At 40.7% G+C, this 20,543-nt stretch overlaps 1 protein-coding gene across 1 annotated transcript; it reads left to right on the top strand.

Annotated features, from left to right (window-relative positions):
• Positions 1-547: 547 nt before the first annotated feature.
• On the top strand, positions 548-10,640 carry hic1 (hypermethylated in cancer 1). The gene is made up of 2 exons (XM_077541416.1): positions 548-718; positions 7,297-10,640. Exons 1-2 carry the CDS (start codon positions 667-669, stop codon positions 9,510-9,512), a joined length of 2,268 nt encoding a protein of 755 aa, XP_077397542.1. The 5' UTR covers positions 548-666; the 3' UTR covers positions 9,513-10,640.
• Positions 10,641-20,543: the final 9,903 nt, after the last annotated feature.

Genomic DNA, 20,543 nt, shown 5'->3' with positions numbered 1-20,543 from the left:
TTCGCTATTCACGGGAATGGGGCGCGGGTCCCCCATTCACAGGAAAAAAAAACAAAAAAAAAACAATTTTTTTTTAACCCCTCCCAAACTTTTAAAAATCTCACTTTTACTGTCTTGAAATATTTTGTTTCGAAAGCTAATCATGAAACTGCATTTGAAAGCATGAGGAAGGAATGAAGCGTCGCACTCCCTCCAGTAAGCGCTGCCTGTCCCTTTAAGACGATGTGCGTGGAGAAGTTCAAGTTGGGGTCATCCGAAGTTCCTGCCCTCCGCGTTACCTTCTTGCTTTTTTTTTATTATAGACTGACATCACACTGCAGGCGAGCTCACAGAGGCTCCATTATCATCACCACCGCCACTCCGTGTGCGCGTTATTGCCGCTCCAAAATAGCAGAGGAAATTAGTAGAAGAGCGAGAAAAAGAAAAAAAAACAGGGAGGAAACTGATGCTTTTTTGGTTTGGATAGGAGGGGATGAGAAAAGAGAGGAGGGGCGGAAAAGGGAGAGAGAGAGAGAGAAAGTGGGTGGGAGGACGGACGCGAGCCCGCCGACGAGAGCTTTCCTATCAATTAATAATGATAAAAAAGAGCTGGTGAAAAGGACGCTGGCATGGCTCAGTGGAGGCTGGCACTCGGGACGTCAGATATGACTGCAGCAGCCTGCTGACATGATCATTGAGGCAGACTCGGATGGGATGGCAGCAGACATCGGGCATGCAGGTAAGACTGGACACTTGCAATACAACACACTTTTAAAAGAGCTTTTTTTATTTTTTTTTAAACAGCCTGCTTAAGTCGTTTACATTTATTATTATTTTTTCCCGTTGATTTTTCAACGATTTGCCCCCATCTGTTTGAACCTGCTTCAATGCAGCATTGCAGTTGTTTTTTCCCCCAAAGCATTTTTCACGAGTTTGCGATTTATTTATTTATTTTAAAGAGAAAATAGCAAACAGGAAAACATAGTAAAGTATGTGATCATGCCATTCAGACGTAACTGGTAGCACATTTTGCCTTTGTTTATTTTATTGTTGATTCGTAAAACTTAAATATAGTAAGAAAAAAATTGGTAAACCCTAAGTGTAACGAGTAGAACAAATAAGGCTCATTTTCCACGTTTGTATTTTTAAAGGTGACAAAATAATCAAAATTTAAAAAGACATGCCATAAACGTTCATGATAATACCACTTGTACAAAACTGTCATCAAATTTCCAACTTTTTGCTATTAAAAATGTGATTAAAAGAATGACTACTCCAATACAGCTTAAAAGTTTGATTTATCATTAATGAGCAAGCCTTAAATACAGTAAAGTGAAAATAGCTTTCATTCATAAAAGTCCATACAAATCTGAAACAAGAAAAACTTCCACTTATACATGCAGTAAGTCGTAAGCTATTTTTTTGTTTTTGTTTTGAAAGTAGATGACATACCTAATTGAATGCAGAAACTGTAAAATCACAAAATGGTCATCAAGTGTGTCATCTTGTGTCACTCACACGCCGCATGTCAAGTCTTGTACATTTTCATGATTGTTGAAAAAAAGTCAATGTTGACAGTTATTAAAATGGATCTGTATCAATAACTTTAAAAGGTAGAAAGACGAGCATGAAGTTGCAGTTTGAAGTCATGAGATTATTCCATATTTTCATGGTTTTGTTTGAAATAAGTGTTGGAAGTGACCATTCATTGATTAGTGCAATTTTTTTGTAAAACACTAGCAAACACTGACGTATCGAAAATGATCCTATCTTTAAATATAGAAAAAAAAAAACAATCATGTGCCACCCACAGTGCCGAAATGACACTTTTGTTTTGTCAAGTACGTGAAAAGTGGCAAAAAAAAAAAGTTCAAATCTAGAAACCAGAAACTGTCATCACATGCCATCATGTTGCCGAAGTGTCATTTTCCCACATTTCCGCACTTTTGTATGAAAAGCCAAGAAAAACTTTCTCATCGATTAGAAACAACAAAGTATCTGAGCGAACACTTAACAGACTTGTGGAGAAATTTCTAATAGTTTGTCCAAAGTTACAACATTGAACAATTCATAAACATACAAGTAAAAACTATGTACAACATTTTGGACTTTATTTATGTATTTTCCTGTTTTATAGCATACATATGCCACTCCAGTTGACCTTTTTTTTTTTTTTTTTTTTTTTTTTTTTTATGATGTGGCTTTTCTATTGAGGTTTCTGACCAATATACCAGCGTGCTTGTGTGTGTTCTCCGCGCGCGCGCGTGTGTGTTTTCAGAATAGCGAGACTCTCATTTTCTTGTCATATTTTCCCTTTTAATTTCTGGCTTGCCCGCTGACAGCCACGGATTTGATTTGTCAGTGTGACTTTGCGCACTGTTGACATGTCTCATTAGTGCACAAGTGCGGTATAGAGTTGCTCTTACTGTTTTTTTTTTTGAGGAGGGGGGGGGGGAGATATCCACGTGTAAAGGCCTCATCCCGCCCTGAAAACGTGTCAAGTCGGGCGTATCAAAACATCATTTTGTGTGATCTGACGCTTGTTGTGCGACGTACGTGTTACCTAACCCGGTTCCCATCACTATTTTGTCACCGCTTTCTACGATGGTGTGATGATTTTGTTTCGATGCAATCAGAAAGGAAGTTGACTCTGACGCGCTTTGCTGATGTGAGTGAAGCGTGACCTTTTCACCTTTCGGTACCCTTTGAAACGAGCAGGGTGCTTCTGTAAGTAAAGTGGACTTTTTTGTATTTTTATTTTTTATTGAAAAGCACTTTTTGTGGATTGTAAAATGGAGCAGATGTGATGGAGGCAAGTTGTCACCATTGTTCACACTGTAAAAAAAACAAAACTTGTATTTTTTGGGGGGTGCTAAAGTTGAAAAAAGATAATAATAATTTGTATTTCCTTGTAGTTAAATGTGGGAAAGCCAATTTCATTTAGTTGTACTGCCCAACTTAAAATTAAAATTTCAAAGGAACATGTACAGTGTTAAATGTTCTCCTTAAAGTTTTTAACTAATAATCATCTGACTGATACATTCAGAATGCTTCAACATTTGAAGGATTTTTTATTTATTTATTTATTTATTTTGTACAGGCAGTGAGGCCTTCGGCCGCCGCGTGTCGTCACTTGACTATGTGAGAGTTCACCGAAGGGGTACGCTTGGCTCTCTCGGGTTTGATGCGACCGCGGCTGAAAATTTATGTTAAAATATGATGGGCCCCGTAATGGAAAGCAGAAGTGGAAACGCTCCAAATGACAGCTTGGGAAAGGATGGGGCGTGATGTCAAATTTGTCTTTTACATCAGATATATATATATTTTTTTTTATCCCAGATAAAATGAATCATATTTTATTGTTTTTTTTTTATGTTTACAAAGCATATTTGATTGTTATACAATAATCTTCTAAATTGTAATTTCTACTCTATATTTTTTTTGTCTCTTAACCACGTCATTACTTTTAATTAAAGCTGATTTTCTCCCCTTCACACAAATATTTTCTTAGCCTTTTATGTTTATTGTGACTGCAAATTACTTTTTATTTGCACTCCTCCCCCTCTTACGATGCTAAACAATCAACATAATCGGAACCATGCTGCTTGGTGCAACTTTTTAGGGGCAAAACTTTTCACTTTCTGTCCCGCTGCGAGGAAGAATGTGACGTGCTATTTATTTATCGACTTGCTTGTGTTCCCATCAGCCGACGAGAGGAAAAAAAAAATCAAGCCCCGCTCGGGTCACTTTGTATTGTAAACTGTCCTCAGATGCCTCTGCTGGAACGAGACGCCATGTTTCATGCGTGATGTAGTTTACTTTAGGCCTGATGGAGGAGTGAAGTGGTGATATTTGAGCGTGGAATGTGTGTGCGTTGGCTCCCTGGGGAGGGAACAGCGTGCAGCATTGCGCCATCTAATGTAAGTGGACAGTAGGCTACATCCTGTGCGCAATAGGCCGCAATTGCTGTTGTGGTTATATTTAGATAAAGGACAGTTTCCTTATTAGAACTTAACTAGAAAATGCAAACAATGAATGAACACATTTATTTTTTTTCCACCATTGCTAATGTTTTAAGTAGAGCCCGACCGATTAATGGGCCAATTTTTAGCCAATTTATTTTTAAAGGGATACTTGACTCCTTTTGCCATTTTCAGCAGTAAAAAAAGTTAATATTTTGTTTATAATTAATGTGGTAACTTCATTATTTTTAATGTAAAATTAATACCTTTCAAAAGTAATTTATCTACTTGCTGTTGACTGATGATGACATCACCTGTGCTAAGGAAGTAGGTAATGACCAATCATGTCTCAGTTTACTGACCAAACCCAAAAAACAGGTGAGCTGTGATTGGCCGTTACTTATTTCCTCAGCACAGGTGATGTCGTCGTCGTTGTCATCATCATCATCAGTCGACAGCAAGTAGAAAAATTACTTTTTAAAGGTATTAATTGTACATGAAAAATAATGAAGTTATCAAATTCATTCTGGACAAAAACTTTTCACTGCTAAAAATTTTCAATGAGTCAAGTATCCCTTTAAACACTTTACAGCACAAGACAAAGAATCCCCTCCCACCATAATCGGCCGATTTAAAAAAATAAATAAATAAATAAATAAATAAAAAATTGGTAGATTTTTCTCTCTTTTGTAAACTTAAACGATTACTAATATATATTGTTGAAAACATTACAAATGAAATTATTATTATTATTATTATTATTATAATTTTTTAAATTACTCAGTTATCAGAATTTTATTCTGCTGAATATCGGAATCGGCATCTACCTCAAATAATTCCAAATGGGCCGTTTTCTAATTTTTAGATATTATTTCAACAGTAACATCGTTTGCATGACCGTTACTGGTCGGTTCTAAAGCACTAATACTGCATTGGAGGACGGTTGGAAATCGGACCTCATAACAGGAAGTGTGCACAATAACGCCCCTCTTAACTCAGACTTCAAAATATTGAAAATGCTGTTTTTCAAAATAAGTCACTTAGCGTAACCCGACATGATTTGGACTGACTTTAACCACAACAGTAAACAATTTAGCAAAATCAGCCCTCTTTGTTGTTTATATTCGCCTCATGGTCAGAACTGGGGCAGTCAGGATGGGATAAGTCTAACTTCCCACCTTCCTCGAATGCAGCAAAATAGTACAGTACCCTCACATTACACAAGGATCATAGCCTACTGTGTCAAGTATTTATTTGTCATTGTTGCAGTTCTAGTTTAGCTCATATGACAACAAATCCCTTGTGTGTTGTCTTTACATACTTAATGGCAAATAATGATTCTGATTTTCTACTGACCTATTTGACCTTGCGACTAATATTTGTTCCATGAAATTGTATTAATGCATCCCCAACGGTCTATTCTTTCCTTCACCAATTACATTTCAAATTGTCTTCACAGGGCCAGCAAAGCTATGAGCTAATAACATCAGGATTTGTACGTCCTGTGATTGTTGTGATTGTGACGTCCAACTAAGCTGAACGCGCAAAATGCTGCTAGCTAGCATAAATGGACAAACATTCTTAATCCTTTTTGGACCAATTAAGTAAAACTGGCTGTTTTCTCATGTTAAAAAAGTCAATATGCTTTCACCAATTGCAAGTTTGACCTTTTATTTACCCTATTGTGTAACTCATGCGGGCATCGTTTTTGTGAACTGTTAGTCTACGTGCGCTTCATACTTGTGAAACCTTCACCGCGTCCCGTTTGTTCAAATCGCTGCACAAAACCACGAGCAACCTCTAAAATGCACGTTTTTGTGTGCGTGAGTGTGTGTGTCTATCTCTTGACTTCTCTCTCATCTATCGGCCGCTGCAGAGGAAGTGAACGCATGACGGACTTGAGTTTTTTCTCATGATGAGAATCGCAGCGGCAGTGCTCACCTTTTTTTTTTTTTTTCGCTTCCCGTTGTCTTTCAGCGAGCGAGCCCCTCTCTCTGGTATGCGCTTCCCACACAGTCGCTCCGCAGCCCGCTTGTTCTGCTGCACGATCGACACGACCGCCGACATATGTCAAACAATTCCGCCAGTGAAGTTAGCGGGACCACAGATTAATTACTTTCATACATCAATGCAGCTTTGTGACTCATTTCTTCTGTTGTGTTGTGACATGTGGCCATTCCATCGACGACAAGTGAAAATGTGGAGATTTTTTTGTCTGTGACGTTGTAGATCTTGAGAGAGGGCCTGGAGGCTCACCATCTTTGTTGTAGTGTTTGACGGACCTTGCTTTGTACTATGGGGAACGGAAAACACACGTTCCCATATGGTTATCACAAACCTGGAATCATAGAATTGTCTGGAATGACCGATGATGGACAACACCTGATTGATTAATAAATTGCCGACATTTATGAAATAAATACCTGGAAAATATAAAAGATTCCCATAAGCTAGCCAATTAAAAGTGATATGAAATTGGTTGCTAACTAACTAACTAACTAACTAACTAACTAACTAACTAACTAAGCTGAACAATGAATCTATCAGTCTCAATATAGCAGAAATGCTATTTTTAAATGGGAAGGCAATGGTTTCAATTTTGAGAAGAGAAAAAAAAAAATGCTTCAACTCGGTCAGTCAGAAATTGTTCAGCTCCAGAAAATTGGAAAGGAAAACAAAAGAGTAAATTGTTCATCCCTACTAACTAGCTAATTCTAGCTCAATAGCCAGCTAACTAGTTATCTTCATTGATCACAGTTCATGTCTGCTGCATAGATTTAGGTAGCTAACTAGCAAATTACCTAGCGATCCAGCTGGCTAGCTACTTAGCTAGCTAGAGTTTGTAGTTGGTTTATAGGGCTGAACAATTTCTTCATTTTCCTTTCAATTCCAATTTCCAATTCCATCACAGCTAACTGGCTAGGTAGTTATATATCTAACTAGCGAGCGAGCTAAATATTTTTTTATGTGACTAGATAGGTCGCTAGCTAGCTAAATCTATTAAGCGCACATTGCTGTGATGAATGAATATCCATCTGCCTTGCACTTGGATATAATGTATGTCCACAAAAAAAGTATATATACATAATCATATTACAGTATCAACAGAAAATTTATGGTTAGCAACTTAGCAGGTCTGGTCTACCTCAGAATTAAAAGGGTCTTTGTTGAAATCTCGGTTTCCTGCCACATTCCAAAATATATCTTGTAGCTGAGACTCTAAAAATAGTCCATACTGCATGTGTGAATCTGAGTGTGAATGAGCCCTGTCATTAACTTGTGATCGGTCCAGGGTATACCCAGTTCATAAGGAATTCACAACAAGATGTCTCACTGCTACTCTGTTTGTTTGCAGGTGGCGGACTGAAGACGATGCTGGATGCCATGGAAGCACCAAGTCACGCTCGGGATCTCCTCCTGCAGCTCAATAGCCAGCGCACCAAAGGATTCCTGTGCGATGTCATCATTGTGGTGCAGAACGCTCTCTTCCGGGCGCACAAGAACATTCTGGCGGCCAGCAGCCTCTACTTGAAGTCTTTGGTGGTCCACGACAATCTCATCAACCTTGACCACGAGATGGTGAGTCCTGGGGTCTTCCGGGTCATTTTGGACTACATCTACACGGGCCGCCTCACCGAGGGGGACCCCGCCTCTCCCACCGAACCCAACCTGGGTGCTGTTTTGGCTGCGGCAAGCTACCTGCAGCTGCTAGACTTAGTAGCTCTGTGCAAAAAGAAACTCAAAAGAAATGGCAAGTACCCTCCTCGCGCCACTCCCGCCTTCCTGCCTTACGCAAAGATGGGCGCTATGGGCTTAGGCAGCGGAGGCCGCTACAGGGTTTCCACTCCTGTCATCCAGTCGTGTCCTCCTGGGGGGATTATGAACAGCCACACGCCCCGGCCTCCGCCACTCGAGGAGCTGGTTCCCCATCGGCTCGCCATCCATGCCGGCGAGCTGTATGCCCCCACCTCCACCCAAGGCCCCCAGGCCTTTCCGTCCATGCAGTCGGTGCTGCCCGCTCAGCTGGGCCTGCGTTCGGCGCTTCCGGAAAGGAACTGCTCCCCGAACTATGGCCTGGACCTCTCCAAGAAGAGTCCCAACTCCCAGTTTCAGCACACCCCCTCCCAGTCCCATGTTGTCAGCACCCACAATGACGAGGAGCGAGATGGGACCCCGAGCGGTCGCACCAGTCCCACGCAGGGAGCCAACGGCAGGGCCTTCCCTTCTGAAAAAATGGAGACGGCAGATCAGACGAATACTCTCACTCCGCCACCGTTTTCCCACAACCAACCTCTTGGCCCCCACCTGCCCCACCTACATCGCTCGGGCACACAGGGCACCGACCGCTACCCGTGCCCGCCGAGCCCGGACACCCTGACCGAAGTCGGGGAGGCCGGAAGAGAGGTGGGAAACATCTACCGCTGGGTGAAGCACGAGCCGCTGCCATACGCGGCTGAGGATGAGGATGAAGACGAGGACGAGGAGGAAGGGGGCGAAAACGGAGAGCGGCGGCACAACCACCACAAGGAGGAGAGCGAGGGGCCGGACGACAAGAGCGGCTCCGGCACTGAAGAGACGGGCAGCAGCGAGGGCCGCCCGTCCCCTTCCGGTCCCATGGGGAGATTCCACGTTCCGTATGAGCCGGAGAGTTATGGGGACAACCTGTACGTGTGCATCCCCTGCGACAAAGGCTTCCCGAGCTCGGAGCAGCTAAACGCGCACGTGGAGACTCACACCGAGGAGGAGCTTTACGGCAACTCAGGCAGCGAGCTGGGCAACGGGAACGGTGGCAAGAATATCAGCAGCAGCACCAACGGCTACGGTGGCTTGACCGGCGGCGGCGGTGCCCTAAACAGCCTCTCCCACCTGGAGACAAAGTCCACCCAGGCTTTGGCTTCGGGGGCCATCGGAGAAATGATCCGTCCGTACCGCTGCTCCTCCTGCGACAAGTCCTACAAGGACCCGGCAACTCTGCGGCAGCACGAAAAGACCCACTGGCTTACCCGGCCGTACCCGTGCAGCATCTGCGGCAAGAAGTTCACGCAGCGCGGCACCATGACGCGCCACATGCGCAGCCACCTGGGCCTCAAGCCCTTCGCCTGCGACTCCTGCGGCATGCGCTTCACTCGCCAGTACCGCCTCACCGAGCACATGCGCATCCACTCTGGCGAGAAGCCGTACGAGTGCCAAGTGTGCGGCGGGAAGTTCGCCCAGCAGCGCAACCTGATCAGCCACATGAAGATGCACAGCAGCGGGGGCGCGGCGGGCGGCCTGACCGCCGAGGGCAAGCTGAAGCTGGACTTTGCCGAGGGCATCTACCCGCTGAGCAAGTACACCGCCGAGCATCTGGGGCTCAAGCAGGAGAAGGCCAACGAGCTCCTCCTCCAGGCGCAGCAGCAGCTGGTGGCCGATGCCAAGGCCATGGAGAGCCTCTACCCGCTCTCCAAACTGGCATCGGAGCACCTGGGGGTTCTCGGCCACGACAAGATGGACGTCCTGTGCCAAGCCCTGCCCCCTCCCCAGCAGGCCCTTTCCGAGGCCCGCGCCATTGACCGCTACTCGCCCAGCTAAGGCCACCGATCGCCACGTGCCGCATGCAGTATTCATGACGTCGTTCACCTCAAGTAAATAACCCCTCTGCACCTCAGACTGTGTCGACTGTAAGTGCCTTTCTATGCATCTAACCTTTGAAGCCTCCTACCGGAAGGAGCACTGTGCTATCTATCCTGTGACCAAGGGACTCTTGCTTGAGAGCAGTATTTAAGTCTGTGTATATGCAAAAAAAACAAAAAAACAACAAAAACAATTCCAGCCATTGAGCCAAAGCATCAAACATTTCTAAAAATGCTTATTTATTTTTTGTATTATGATGACATCCAAAGAGAAGCTTAAACCCTTAAACATGTGTTATGAGAAGCAAATGGACAAGATTCAGGGTTTGTGTCCAGATCATCCGGACTTTAAAAACAGTGGGAGTTTTTCTATCCTGAATTTTCTACTACCGTATTTTTTGGACTATAAATCACACTTTGCTTCATAGAGGGCCTGATGAGGTGCAACGCTTAAAATTAGAGCTCGGTCTGCCACCCCAAACCACCGTTCCGTTATCGTGTTGGCAACAATTAACGAGTTCCGGTTGATTTGAAATTCCGCTATGTAAACGTTTTTTGTTTTTGTTTTTAGTTTAAAATGGCTTACCTTAGCTAGAATCCCCCGTCACATTGTAGCCAAAGGATTTTGTGTTCCAGTCTGAGCACTCATGTTCTTGGCCTCAAAAATACGAGTTATACACCGGAGCGAGTTTTAGTCCGAAAAATACGGTACATGTTAATTTGGAGTCACCCACGCGGCAACGTTATGGACGTGGTTAGGGTTCGACTGTGAACGGTTTTCTGTCTTTTATGCATACCCTATGATTGACTGGCAACCAGTCCAGGGTGCCGTTTGATAGGTCTGATCCTGAACAGAATAATTGGCCTAAAAAATGTGTATGAAAGGAGGGGAGTATTAAACCGTTAACACTCCAGCCACACTTTTTTTTTTTTTTTTTTTTTTAAGTCATTTTCTCGCAATCCCAGCCTGTTGACAACCCCAAACGCATTCTTAGCGAGGCGTTGCCACCTCGTGATCTCACAGCTGCGAAACGATCTCGCATACCCGACTGGTGAACACACCAAAATCTCTGTCCGTCAACGTGGGTGTCGTCGCCCCCCCCCCCCCCCCCCCCCCCCCCCCCCGGACTATTTGCTCCATTCAGGTTGATTAATCGCACGGCGCCAATCGGGGATTTGACCCCCACAGTGTAGCATCGGCGAGGGCCCCCCCGCTACCTTTGACTTGTCAAAGTGAGTGTTTAACGCACACGCGCCTTATCTCCCCGCCTGTCCCCTACTCTATTTCACACACACTTAGCGAAGCTGCTAATCTGTCAGCGATACGAGCGCGAGGCCCCCGCTTGTAGTCCGGCCCAGCTGTTGTGCGCCGGTAATCCCTGTGAAATGTGGCTTTTCTCCTGGACAATTCGCATGCACCACGTCCCATTTCATGCCTGCCATCCACTCGGCGCTACTTATTAACGTCTGAAGTCTCGCATACCGTCCCTGTTGTACTCCCTCTCCTCCCCATACTGATATCAAAGCCACAAAAACAACAATGAAAAGCTTTCTTTTTTTTTTTTTTTTTCTCGTCTTCTTCCATCGAGGCCCCGAGCAGAAAACAAAAGAGCACTTGAAGCTTGCGGGTTTGATGGCACTTATTTTTGTTAAATTCAAAATGCTTTTATCCCGAAAAACACCCCGAGAACTTTTGCTTTTGCTTGTTTTTTTTTTTTGATCTACAATACTTCCACTAGTCCTTAATTGAGATGGTCTGACCACTATAGTGCCGATGTCAACCTCAGAGGGTGAATGTGAAGACTTTCAAGCCATAAACACACTGTGATGGACCGAATGACTTTTAAATGAAAAAGCGAAAAAAAAAAAAAAATGTGCCTTACTTAAATTTTGGGCTTTATATTTTTTATTTTTATGCAACAGTTGTTTTAAGGCAGCGGTGGGGAACTTTCTAAAACAATTGTGGGGGAAAAAAAAAAAAAAAAAAATCAGACAAGCGCTTGTGGGTTAAATGTCTTTGGACTTTTTATAAGAATTCTTTGAGTTTTTATTTTTTTATTTTTACAATCCACCCGCATGCATGTGTTCCCCACCCCTGCTTTAAGCGGCTTCATTTGTGTAACATGTGTCCATTAGGAAACCTGTTGTTTGTCACTTTTTCTTGTCCAGCCAAAGTAGTGCACATGAAAACTGGTGCTTGCCTCAGGACCACACACACTTACACGAGACGTATGCACACATACAAACACGCAGTTGTTCTGTTTTTAAACCTGTGGTTATTGTCTGTTTATACAGTACAGTTTTAACAGCAGAGCGATGACATTTGATGTTGCTTTTTTATTGTTATTATGATTATTACAATGCGGCGTACACTTTCCATTGTGTTGTCCTTTAAAAAAAAAAAAAAAAAAAAAAAAAAAAAAAAATGAAAAGAAAGGCGTCTGCGGGTCTACCCCGGTCGATGGCTGTCTTCACGGGCCGCCTGTGAACATCAGAACCGCACTCGGGGCCGAGCGCCATGCCATGTTGATGTTGTTTGGGTTCAGAGTGGAGCTTCCAGGGACTTTTCACAGCCCGTTTGACACAATGTTAGAGAGAGCTTCAGGCAACACGCACGCACTCACATATACGGCATACACACACGTAGGAGGCCGGCGTGTGCTTGGTGGACGTGTTTTTCTTTTTTGGGGTTTTATTCTCGGATGTGCGTTTGGGTTTATGAGAGACTGTGGGAATTTCAGACGCCCATTCACTAGTTTTAATGAAAATCTGCCCCCCTCCCTTGTTAAAATAACACACACTTTCCTCTGTAGGCCAAAATCTAAGCAGAGAGGGGAAAAGTTAGATAAAACTTTTTTTTTTTTTTTTTTTTTTTTTTTTTTTTTTCCCCAAGGAGAAGCTCCAACACACTTGCACACACTTACAGAAAAAACAAACACACACATGTGCTCTAAAACTTCAATTATAGGGTTTCCTTACACATTAGGTCCCCACTTTGTCCCCATAGGAATAGCAGAGTCAAAGGTTGCAAAAGTACTCATACTCTGTACTTAAGTAGAAGTACTTGTTTTATTCTTTTTATGTCAAAGTAAATAAGTACAGATACTAAATTCTATTAGTACAGATTCTAAACAGAATTCTAAATTCTAAATAATCTCTAACCGTAAAGCATAAAAATGAAATTTTACCATCAAATAGACAATATTTGTCTTGATAACCTGACACAACAAAAAAACTTCTTCACTCACACAAATAGTTTGCCAACTTAAAAACATATTCACATTTTTATCCCCAGATTGACAACCATGACCACAGCAAACAACGTGCTCTACGTAAAACATAAAAGACTGTAGTTGAAATAATAATACAATCAATCATTTTCTAATTCAGCGACACCATCGCTCCCTTCACGTAAACATTTTGCATCCAGGATGTGCAGTTCAATGTTTTTATACACGTTTGAACATTTGTACGAGTGTCTACGATGACGAACGTGAGAGCGCTAGGATCATAAATGTCATGATTGTGAAGACAAAAATAAGATACATTAGCTAATAGTAACATAAAAAAATATTTTGAACACCAGAAGCTATGAGCGATTGACATTCTGATGTCGATCACCTAAAGGAGTCAGCGGGCCGGAAGCGTTTGCTTGTCTGTTTATGCCATCGGAGCATGCGAAGCAGGGCCCTAATTCACGTCCTGGGAATTAAGGCGGGTGCGAAGGAGACGAGCCGAGAAGCAGGAAGTGAACTTTTGGCCGTGGTGCAGGATGTATCGAGGCAGATAGCGAGAGAGAGGAGCCGGGGCGAGTGCAAGCGCGGGGTGGAGCCCGAGCCATTGTCTGCCTATGAAACCAGCACGGACTTCTAAAACGCTCCATTCACAAAACAAGTCGACAGTATCTTTGCTTTTCCTTCCCCCCTCGTTGCTCCGTTTGGGAATAAAACCCGTGCTCAGTGTCACGGTGATACGGCCGCACGCCCTGGAAGGCGTTCAAGCGCTTTGTGGCGAGGATGTTGTGGATTCATCGTTATGGGGGGAAAAATATTGGTGGGATACCAAGCATTTAGGTAGGCTACATACCAAGAAAATTGCAGTATACTTTAAAAAAAAAAGAAAAGTAATTTCTCTTCCAAAGGCAATGTTATAAACCGCACAGACTACACAAATCATTTTTCATTCATTATAACACTTCACAACTGTAATAACATTTGTGAAGAAATAGCAACATGGATCAACTTGAAGTGCACAAATGACTTTCCTTCACTTTTGTCACTTGTCGCTAGGCAGAATTCATAGGGCTCAAGGAATCCTGCCCCACAGACCAAGACAAAACAAAAAAACAAAACACTGACTGTACTTTTACAATTATGAGACATGTTTAAAACTTTTTAAAGATCTGTCTGAAACCACTAAGAAAACAAATCAGAATTATTTTAATTAGCTATGTAACATTGCTCAAATTATTTTTGTTGCTCACGTCACATTTTATGCGTGTTGCTAGGCAGAGTTTATAGGACTCAACTACTGCCCCATACACTAATGCGGGAAAAAAATAACAAATTGATTATTGGAGATGTTTATACACATTAAAAATACCAAAACATCAATTTATCAACATTGTAATAAATCGCACAAACGGTAAAAATGTGAAAATAATTGTTTGCCAGAGACATAGTTAAAAAATATTGTTCAGATTATTTTCACTGCATGTCTACTTGTTGCTAGGTAGAGTTCATAGGGCTCAACCAATCCTACCCCAACGACCAATGGGAAATTTGTAAGGAATTATTCAAGCACATTTTGGATTATGGAGCAAGTTTACACAGATTAAGCTATGTACCATACATGTATTTATTTATTTATTTATTATTGTCTTACATTTCTCTTTTCATTTTATAAATTGCACAAACAGCAGCAATGGTCCATTCTAAGTCTTCACAAGAATTGTCACGCCATCACTACCGTATTTCCATTTTCAGCCATTTATGAAAACGTGGATATATGTATACGTATAGTAATTTGTTGTTGACAACTGCATTTATTTGGCACAGAAAAGCTCTGTTGGCCTCCAGCGTAGTATGAAATGAAGCTGTTTTGAAATTGACGTATACGGCTTTTATCAAGTTCCATTAATTAGACGAATCCAAATAAAAGCCCTTGCGATGTGGGCGATTACATTTTTATTTGCTCATGCTTGATTTCTTATGACGTTCCTTCCCTTTTTAAATGTCACTATGAGACTCATGACTTTTATAACACTAACAGTATAGAAATCATGGAGGAAAAAAAAAAAGTTTGGATGAATTCCAGCAAGTCAAAGACAGACATACTTCCTGCCATCGCAAAAAGGAAAAAGAGGGAAAAAAAAGAAAATCATTTTAGCCACATCCAAAGGAGAGAAGCGCTAACCCAATATTACTTAAAAAAGGAAAATCTAAGCAGATTTATGGATTCACGCGCCGGCTGTGCAACGTTGCCTTTTAGTGTGGATAATCATAGGAACCAAAAGCCACTATTGTTCGTTTGCTTTTTTGTTTTTTAAATTTTTTTTATGAAGTGCCAATTACAGAAAAAAAACATAAATTTTCATCCTGGGAGCTTTGAATGGACTTTTTCCGACGTGAGCATGCATACCAACACTAGACGTGAGAATCGTAACTGATGTGGGCGGCGTTGTTGTGTGTTGTCATTGTGCACTTTTTTGAGCTTTCCGTGATTTTTGGTCCCCACGCTCCAAGACCGCGCCATGATTAGAAACTGACTTTAACTTAAGTACCCATATAGTGATAAAGACCAGTACACACAAACACAAATGAGTCTAATTAACAAATTGCTTCAGAATAGCTCATGCATTCCAATTGACCTTCCAGTGGCGAGCTATCGTTAGCTTTTGGCTAATAACAACAACGGAGAACATTACCTTAGCGGAGACGTTGTAGTTTCTGGTCATTTTTGGAGGGATTCAACTGGTCGGGAGTGCAAAGTTTGTACTGTTGGCATTAATAGTAAATAGTAAGTCAACAAACGTGTGGACGGTTAGCTACCCTGAGCTATCGTTAGCTTTTGGCTAATAACAACAATGGAGAACATTACCTTAGCGGAGACGTAGTAGTTTCTGGTCATTTTTGGAGGGATCCAACTGGTCGTGTGTGTGGTCTTCCACAAAGTTTGATCCAGCGCAGACATTTTTCGTAGTTGTTTGAGGGTTTAGGGAATGGAATAAACCGGACACCACCTTCCAGTTGGTCGGGATAACTGCAGTGCTTTCTTTCTCTCTTGCACAAGGCTACAGCAGGACGCTTGTTAGTCGATTACCGCATTTAACCATTTTTTTTTTTTTAATTTATTAACTTTTTTTTTTCCTTGCCTTTGGATAACCACGCAATGCAACACCAGGAGCTGGATTGCTTTTGTTTGTCTGCAGCTTAAACTCACGTGCTTGGCGCAGACATCTTACGTCTTGATTGGTTTACTAGGTCATTTGGCGCGGTTTACGGTCAGGTCAATTCTGAGCTTTCCCTGATTTTTGGTCCCCATGATGTGACCATGTAACCTGACATTTTTGTCCCCAGTTAGTGATGAATAAATGGGCATTTGAAAAACGTAACGGTTTCTCTTCAGAATAGCTTGTGCATTCCAATTTTTGTGCTAATGCTAAAAACATGAGTGCCTTGTGACTTTTTAGTTTGTTTTGTTTTTACGACACGACCATCCCCGAAAAGTCCCACGTTTGCCTTCCCTCTGGCCCCGACTCTCTTCTCCCTAAATCTTCCTCACCTTCCGCTTCCCCCTCCCACGCCCCGATCCACTTACTCCCAGCTGTTCCTCATGCTGAAGAAGACACTTGTCTAAATGTTTACACCGAGGGCTACTTTCTTTTTTCGCTCAGCCCTGATCGATTTCCAAAATGAACCCCGCCGCCGTATGCGTTGACCTCCGGTGTGTGATGCCCCCCTCCCCGCCAAGAAAAGAAGGCGATTGAAACCACAGGAACGCTGCTCAGAAAGATGCCAGCAAAGTAAACATGTATGAAATTGCACAATTGCGCCGGGGGCCCCCGGGCGTTGCACAGCAGCCAAGTCATGCGCCCAGATGGAGGGAATAAGAGGAAAAAGAAGGGAAGCCAGAAAGAAAATCAGAAGAAAGAGAAGGATAGAGAGGGGGGTGATGAGTAGCATCTTACCTCGCCGACTGTTTCTTTTCCTATTTGGTGAACTCGAAAGTGTGCTTACCTTCAGGAAATGATGCAGCTCATTGTCAGGCTCTCCGGTGCTCATCCGTCATGTCAGCTCGCCCTCACAGTCAGTGAAGCTCCAATACCGCCTGACGAGTAGCAAAAGTGCAGCTTCTGCCTGATAGCATCTATTAAAAGGGAAAACAGTCAATTTTTTTGTACTTTTTATTAGAACTGTGATTTAGAAAAATACCCCCCCCCCCCCCCCATGTTCTCATTCCATGTATTTTTTTCACAAACACAATAGAGTATTACAACAAACAATAATAACCCATTTTCTAGTCTATTTCAATTAGTTGAAACTAGAGATAGACCGATAAGGTTTTTTCGGTCCCGATACCAATTATTAGTAGTGAAGGATGCCGATAACCGATATTTGGAGCCGATATTCATTTTCACTAAAAAGGGACATCATAATTTTGAAAAAATACAAACTCCAGCTCTTATCTTTTTTTTTTTTTTTTTTTTTTTTTTTAAAGCATATGTTTATTGAGCAACTTTTAGGGTTAGTAAAATATTTTTAAGGGTTTTTTTTTCTACACGAAATAAAAGTCTTCCAAAATTTAAAAATATCCAAAGTATTAAATTTTTACTTATCTCAGTTTTCATTTCAACCAAAAACAGAAGGTGCAGAGAGTTCCCAGGGTCGACAAAAATGAAAATAAAAACTTTTTTAAAACATTTACATTCAAATTAGTTTCCTGAAGTTAACACTTAAAAAAAAAATGGATCTATTATCGGCCATATGATTCGTCAAAATGGCCGATGCCGATATTTCTCAAAATGCTAAATATCGGCGCCGATAATCGGTCTATCCCTAGTTGAAACACTGACTTAAAATCTTTTAGGCCTTCACTATGACGATGTCACAAATTCTTCCAAACAAGTGGCATAAACATACTGGTCATAAATCAAATGTATGGCTTTGTTTCATGAAATAAAGTAAACATGCGGACTGCACTTCCTGAGCACTAAAGTGAACTAGACACTATATCAATAATATATATGTATGAAAATACAGTCTTGAATTTAGTAGGATTTTGCACAAAAATACAATGCAATTAGTACAGAACATTTTTGGAGTACTTGAAAACACTTTTTTTCCCCTCCAATTTTGGAGTGGGAAAATGTAGCAGATAAAATGTAGCATTTTTGTGGCAATATTTTACTTAAGTGTTTGTTTGTTTTTTCTCCAGATACTCTTAAAGTACGTTAACATTTTTGCTCCATTTCCTACTAAATTCTCATGCGATTGTATTTGATTGGCATACATGAAAGTGGCTCATTCAAATGTATTCAAAACCAAATTTTGCATTTTGGTCCCCACATATCCTCCTAACTACCAGCAATTCAAATTTGTCCTCTGTAGGGGACCTTTTGAAAACCTGAATATCTCTCACCCAGTGCATACGATTGGATTAACTCCTTTTGTGCTCCATAGAGGACATTCAGAGCTTTCCAATGGTACTAAATGTGTAGGGGTGGGGCTTTGCTACTTTTGTTTACACCATAAAAGAAGATGGCTACCCTCAGTGCAAGCACTTTTTAGGGAAGAAGAAAAGTAAGTGTATAACAGTTTTTATTGAACAAATTTAGGCTTTAAATGTTGTTAGCATGTTTTCTATAATACTCTTAAGAACACTTTAAAGTATTGTTTGAATTATTTTAACTGTATTTGAGCCTAGCATTTAAGTTAAAAAAAAAATGTCCTCTGTAGTGGACACATCATAGCTTAAAAAGAAACTTTAAAAAAAAAAATCTTTTCAAAAATTTCTTTTGCAGTATTCCAGTTACTTCAGAAATATTGGGGAACATCAAAATAAACATGATTGGACAATATTTTTTTTTTCCTGGTAGTCAGGAGGATACTGATGAATACACATGTGACAATTCTAAAAAAAAAAAAAAAAAAAAGTTACAGAAACATCTAGAATAATTCAGGCATTCATATTTTGAGTTTTCCCCCTATTTTTTTGGTCCCCACTCTGACGTGACCGTGTAAAATGACTTTTGGTCCCATAAAGTGCTGCTGACCAGAACATACACACACATGCATACAGGAATATGTTACAGTGTAAACTCGCTTTAGTTGAAACACTCACACAGACACATCATTGGAGCTTTCCTTGATTTTTTTTTTTTTTTTTTTTTTTTTTTTTGGTGCCTACGCCGAGTTTTGTCCTCACTAATGACCACTTTTGTCCCTGCATAAAGGGTGAAGACCAGTGCACACAAATACATCAATGCTAAAAGCTAACAGACAGTCGTGTTTTTTTGGCTCTGCTTGACTTTTGGTCCTACGCTGGAAGATAATTTAGCTTAACAGACTTTTGTCCCCATTTTGTGACAAAAACCAGAGCGCACACACGCACACTTACAAGGCTGGCCTGCAGACGTCCAGATTAGATCAGCTTTAATGAGGTTGCCCTGCCGCGTTTGGAGTGTCGCTTCTTGTAGAAAAAGTCATTACTAAGGAGCGGGCGATCGGAGGGAACACACGATCGTACACAGCCTCGGGGTCCGCCTCCTCCTACACACAAACACACATGCATGCATCAGAGATTACGTGTAGGATTGATGGATTGGGCGAGCGGTTGGATTATGATCTAATGAGGACGACTGCCATGTCTTGTGCCCGACTGCGTTGTGGTTGAGGGAGAAGAAAGTTCAGTTGTGGGACACGCTGACAGCGCAGCACACTTGGAAACACAAACACACACATTTGCAATGGAAATGTCTTCATTCAGATGACTTAAAGTCGTCGTCTTGTTGTCCTGCAGGCACCTTTCAAGCAATACAACCAAACAGTATTTCTGCCTTCTTTAAAAAAAAAAAAGTCAATATGCTTTTAAAGAAATGAATGTATTTATTGCATGTCCAAATGTTTTATAGGTATTTCTTTGTGTACATTACAACTGTGGATTTTTTTTATATATATATAAATATAAAATTTCATTTTATTATGATTTAAAAAAATGTTAAGGTTATTTTTTAAAAGGCAATGTGAAAACATGTTGCAGTTTGTATTGTCACTATAATCCAAATCTTCCTCGCAATAAAGTCCAATTGCATAATACATTCAAAATTGTGTATTTTGTCTACTTTTTATGTAAGGGGGAATGAATTATAATCAGATTGTGTATACATTTAAAAAGTAACTAGAATTACTTTAATGACAAATTACACATTAATTTGAATTTTTGGCCATTTATTTCAAATTATTGTTATGATGTAATTTGATTTTGTGAGTTGTCAAATATTTCCCCCAATAAAAGCTTAACTGCTCTGATTGGGTTGGAGAAATGGTTTACCTTGTGTCATTGTGCTTTTGTAAATTATTTATATATATATATATATATATATATATATATATATATATATATATATATATATATATATATATATATATATATATATATATATATATATATATATATATATGTGTGTGTATATATATATATATGTATGTGTGTGTATATATATATATATATATATATATGTATGTGTGTATATATATATATATATATGTATGTGTGTGTATATATATATATGTATGTATATGTATATGTGTATATATATATGTATATGTGTATATATATATGTATATGTGTGTATATATATGTATATGTGTATATATATATATATGTATATGTGTATATATATATGTGTATATGTGTATATATATATGTGTATATGTGTATATATATATATATATATATATATATATATATATATATATATATATATATA

This window comes from Festucalex cinctus, chromosome 13, assembly GCF_051991245.1.
Source record: "Festucalex cinctus isolate MCC-2025b chromosome 13, RoL_Fcin_1.0, whole genome shotgun sequence".
NCBI lineage: Eukaryota > Metazoa > Chordata > Actinopteri > Syngnathiformes > Syngnathidae > Festucalex > Festucalex cinctus.
This window is presented reverse-complemented; position numbering and strand designations above follow the sequence as displayed.

What these genes read in the sequence shown, in the direction of transcription:
- hic1 (XM_077541416.1), top strand. Translation starts at nt 667, where the DNA reads ATGATCATTGAGGCAGACTCGGATGGGATGGCAGCAGACATCGGGCAT. An exon ending in AGCAGACATCGGGCATGCAG is followed by an intron (nt 719 to 7,296) that starts GTAAGACTGGAC and finishes GTTTGTTTGCAG; the next exon opens with GTGGCGGACTGAAGACGATG.